At 39.5% G+C, this 4,764-nt stretch overlaps 1 protein-coding gene across 1 annotated transcript; it reads right to left on the minus strand.

Moving 5' to 3' along the window:
• Positions 1–2,763: 2,763 nt before the first annotated feature.
• NCBP2L (nuclear cap binding protein subunit 2 like) lies at positions 2,764–3,430 on the minus strand. Its single transcript, XM_027535420.1, is given in 3 exon segments — positions 2,764–3,034; positions 3,037–3,342; positions 3,398–3,430. Coding segments are annotated over 3 exon segments (603 nt in total). The 3' UTR covers positions 2,764–2,770.
• Between the last annotated feature and the right edge of the window lie 1,334 nt (positions 3,431–4,764).

Raw genomic sequence — 4,764 nt, forward strand, 5'->3', positions numbered from 1 at the left:
GTGGGGTGCCATTGCCTTCTCCGATTGCTGTAGGCAGAGTAAGCTAAATTGGCCAGAAATGCATGTCAGGTGCTCCTCTTTCTCCCAGAGAGTAAAAATAAATATGGCCGGGTGGAGTCCTCGACATCAAGACAGAAAGGCTCGAGAAGCTTGCTTGAGGGAAAGAGAGCTCAGATATGATGTAGTCAGTGAGACAATTTCTGGAGAAAGAAAACTCTAATAGAGGTTTGGACCTCCCGTCCTGACTGCATATAAGGGAAAGAGATAATAGAGTACCCTGCTTAACACCACCTTCAATGGAGACTCCTTGGTTTGAACCCCAGCTCTGCCACTTACTAGTTGGTGCCCTTACCTCTCTGAGCCTCTGTTTTCTCATCTATGTAAGGGGCATAGAGTTGTTAAGAATAAATGAAATTGTGTTTTAAATCCTCCCTCAAAATGCCCAGAACTTAATTGTCATAAAAATTGACATTCCCTTTCTTCTCCTACTCAGGAAAGTATGTTACTGATGAGAATAACATCAGGACACAGGGTGAAGAAATCAAGAGTAAGATGGGGATTTTATAGAAATTCCCAGATGAAAGGTCATGAACCCTGGAGAGGTATGTTTGGGTTCATAAGAAAACAGTTTAAATCCTTTATACAAGAATAAAATTAAGAAAAAGTAATCGGTATCAGAGTACTTTCAGCTGCATGTCAACAAGCTGGTTTACAGAATAAAATACTGTATTACCTCACATAATAGGATATCCAGACATAGTGTGTGCTACAAGGCTAGTTGATTCAGCATCTGGGTAATTTCATGAAAGACACAGTTGCTTTGGTTCTTCTTCCCATCATCTAAAGAGCCCAATTCATCTTGGGCTTGTTTCTCTTGTGGTTGTAAGAAGGCCATTTGTAGCAATCACTGTACACATACTTATTCATATGCAGTGGGAAGGAGAAAGCCAATGGTTCATTCAAATATAAATTAAAAATCCTTCATTTCTGTCTTACTGGGGTCCCCATTGGTCATTGTCCACCTATGGCCTTATTAATAACTAATCTCATGGGATTGTAAACCTCTGATTGGCTTAAGCCTGGATTCCTAAACCAATCACTAACAATAAAGAGGGAATTACCATAACTGATTCACATGACTGATAGTTGATAAGCCTTTTGGGCCCCCAGAGGAGGATGATCATGGCATGGAGCAGAACCCCCAGGCAATCAGCAATGAGAATGTAGTTTGAGGAACAGACTTCAGTGATTTTAAGCCACTAAGGCTTTTGGGGTTGTTTGTCACTGCAGCATAACCTAACCTATGTTTTAACAATATAAAATGTAAGTAAAATGTTGTAAACTATATTGAGAGAATTGAGAGAAGAGAAGCGCCAGTGGGGGTGTAACTGAGCTACATCCTCATCTCTGAAAGCAGAAAGTCAACAGATGACATTTAAAATTAAAATAAACAGTGTAAGTAGTCGTGTTATTTAGAAATATGGAGAAAACTACCAGGAAAGATACCATAGTCATTTAGTTCAGTTGCTCAGTCATGTCTGACTCTTCGTGACCCCATGGACTGCAGCATACCAGGCTTCCCTGTCCATCACCAACTCCTGGGGCTTGCTCAAACTCATGTCCATCAAGTCAGTGATGTCATCCAACCATCTCATCCTCTGTCATCCCCTTCTCCTGCCTTCAATCTTTCCCAGCATAAGGGTCTTTTCCAATGAGTCAGTTCTTTGCATCAAGTGGCCAAAATATTGGAGTTTCAGCTTCAGCATCAGTCCTTCCAATGAATATTCAGTGCAGATTTCCTTTAGGATGGACTGGTTGGATCTCCTTGCAGTCCAAGGGACGCTCAAGAGTCTTCTTCAACACCACAATTCAAAAGCATCAATCTTTGGTGCTCAGCTTTCTTTATAGTCCAACTCTCACATCCATACATGACTACTGGAAAAACCATAGCTTTGACTAGACAGACCTCTGTTGGTAAAGTAATGTCTCTGCTTTTTAATATGCTGCCTAGGTTGGTCATAGCTTTTCTTCCGAGGAGCAAGCATCTTTTAATTTCATGGCTGCAGTGATTTTGGAGTCCAAAAAAATAAAGTCTTTCACTGTTTTCATTATTTCCCCATCTATTTGCCATGAAGTGATGGGACGGGATGCCATGATCTTAGTTTTCTGAATGTTGAGCTTTAAGCCAACTTTTTTACTCTCCTCTATCACTTTCATCTAGAGGCTCTTTAGTTCTTTTTCACTTTCTGCCATAAGATACGAAAACATGCTGCTAAAATAACTGAAAGTTATTACCCAGGGAATAGGCCTAGGGTAGGAAGAGGAGGGACAGAAGGATTTTTGCTTTCCTTATAGTCTCCTCTGGATTTTTTTTAATACTTTATAATAATGTGCTTACATTCCTTTAATGGCTTTTTAAATTGTTTCCAATTATTTGACTTTATTTTATGCAAAGTCTACAAAATGATCATTTCAGGTTCTGGGAACATGGTCATCTGAAATCTTCCTGAATGGGAAGTTGTACTTTTCATGACTCATATCTCACATAGCTAATTTATTCCTGAAGGACATTTCACTTTTGACCACCTGATGATCAAACTGGTAACCTGACAACCAGTCTCAAAATTAAGATAAGAACAAGAGACTATTTTTGTTTGCACCATTTAATATCATTTCAGAGAGAAAAATACATCAATAGGGCTTCTGCCCAGCAAATAAAGTAATTTAAATTTGTTATGAAATGGGCTGTTTGCTGGCCTGGCATTGTTCTTTAACAAAGACTTTTTGAATGGATTCCTCTCCTACCAGGGACCTGAGCCTGTTTTCCAAAACCTCCTCTATCAACATTGAAGTCTTCATGAAACGCATCTCCTAACTGGCCCCCAGATTGACCACGGCCATATTGTCTGCCCTCTCTAAAGCCTAGATCCCAATCTGTGCAGATAATATGGTCATCTAGGCTGGTGCCATTTAGAAATTGCATGGCATTTTCGGCCTCAGCTCTGTTAAAGTATTCTACGAAACAGAAACCACAGAGCCCATTTTCTTTATTTTATCCAGGCCCATATAAACATTCTCGATGTCACCGCACCTACTAAAGAGCTCATATATTTGCTCTTTGGTTGTATAAAAGGAAAGATTCCCCACATAAAGTGTGGAGCTTTCCATCAGTAATCTTTCTTGCTCATCGTTGTCACCACTAAACTTCTGGTCCCAGTACTCGCTCAGCTCCAGGGAGGAGTCATAGCACAGAATGCTTAGGTCATTGGACGTGGCGCCATGTGGGCACCATGAGGGCGGTTCCTGATCCAGCTTAGCAGTAGTGACACCGCCAAAGAAGCCCTAAATTAAATTTTAAAGAAAGTAAAGTTACAAGGAGGGAAACTAAAATACAAACTTGTGTGTATTTGAGGTTTGCATCCAGAGGCATAGACAACTTCAGCTCTTGACTGTGAAAATCACATCAAGGCAAACCAAAATTGGTAAGTTCCAAGTCCCAGGAACACGGTCATAAAATCCAGTTTTGCAAGTCTTCCTGAAAGGGAAGTTATGCTGCCTTAGGTTGACTCAGATGTTGTACATACCTCATCTATTACCAAAGAACACATTTAATAACAGTACCCTCCAGGAAAATACAGCATAAAATGGTAAAATGAATCAAATTTTCATGGAGAATGAACACTACCACCATTCCTGATCAAGGACTATGCATCAGATAAAACATACCTAACCAAAGGCCAAAGCACCAATATAGTTGTGACATACTCTCATAATTTAAAATAACAAATTTGTGATTCAGGCCTATAATATGGCAATCACTATATTATACTGTTGAATTAGGCAAAATCTCTATACATTATCAAGTACACAAGTGAAGTGAAAAGGGAAAGTGAAAGTCACCCAGTCGTGTCTGACTCTTTGAGACCCCATGGACCATACAGTTCATGGAATTCTCCAGGCCAGAATATTGGAGTGGGTAGCCTTTCCCTTCTCCAGGGGATCTTTCCAACCCAAGGATCGAACCCAGGTCTCCCGCATTGCAGGTGGATTCTTTACCAACTGAGCTATCAGGGAAGCCCTCAGTATACAAGTAATTATATAAAAATGAAAACTCTCTGGCATCACAAACTTTGATCTAAATTAAGATTAGATTTTATTAGCAATAATTTCACTTATTATCTTAGACTTTAGAACTTTAATATAATTAATTGAATATTCCAAGTCTATTTAAAAACCCTTCCCAGATAATTTTAATGAATGCCTTTTTCCCCCTTTACTAAATGTTCTTACTGTAGTTGGAGACATTAAACATGATTCAACTGGGTTTAGCTACACTTTCCAAAAATATGCATTAGTTCTCCCCCCTCCCCTGACTCCTATTTTGCAGTGGTTCCCAAATTTTAGTGGGAAAGAAATATCTGCAAACTAGACTGAAATGCAGCTTCCTGAAGTCCACACTTAAGAGATTCTGACTCAGTAGATCTAGAACAAGAACTGACATTTAACATATAACCTGAGCCCTTCAGTGATCTAGATGCAAACGGTCTAGGGACCACACTTGGAGAAACTCTTCTGAGGAAATGCACTCTCTTACCAAACCTACAATGAGCAATCTTTATTTGCCAGGCACTATGCAAAATGCTATGAGTGAAAAAATGAAAAAGACAGTGTAAGTATGATTTTCAGAAATTATTGTATCCCCAGCAACTAGCATGAACAATGACTCGCACACACAGTAAACATGAAATAAATACCTCTTGAATG

This window comes from Bos indicus x Bos taurus, chromosome X (genome assembly GCF_003369695.1).
Source record: "Bos indicus x Bos taurus breed Angus x Brahman F1 hybrid chromosome X, Bos_hybrid_MaternalHap_v2.0, whole genome shotgun sequence".
NCBI classification, from domain to species: Eukaryota; Metazoa; Chordata; class Mammalia; order Artiodactyla; family Bovidae; genus Bos; species Bos indicus x Bos taurus.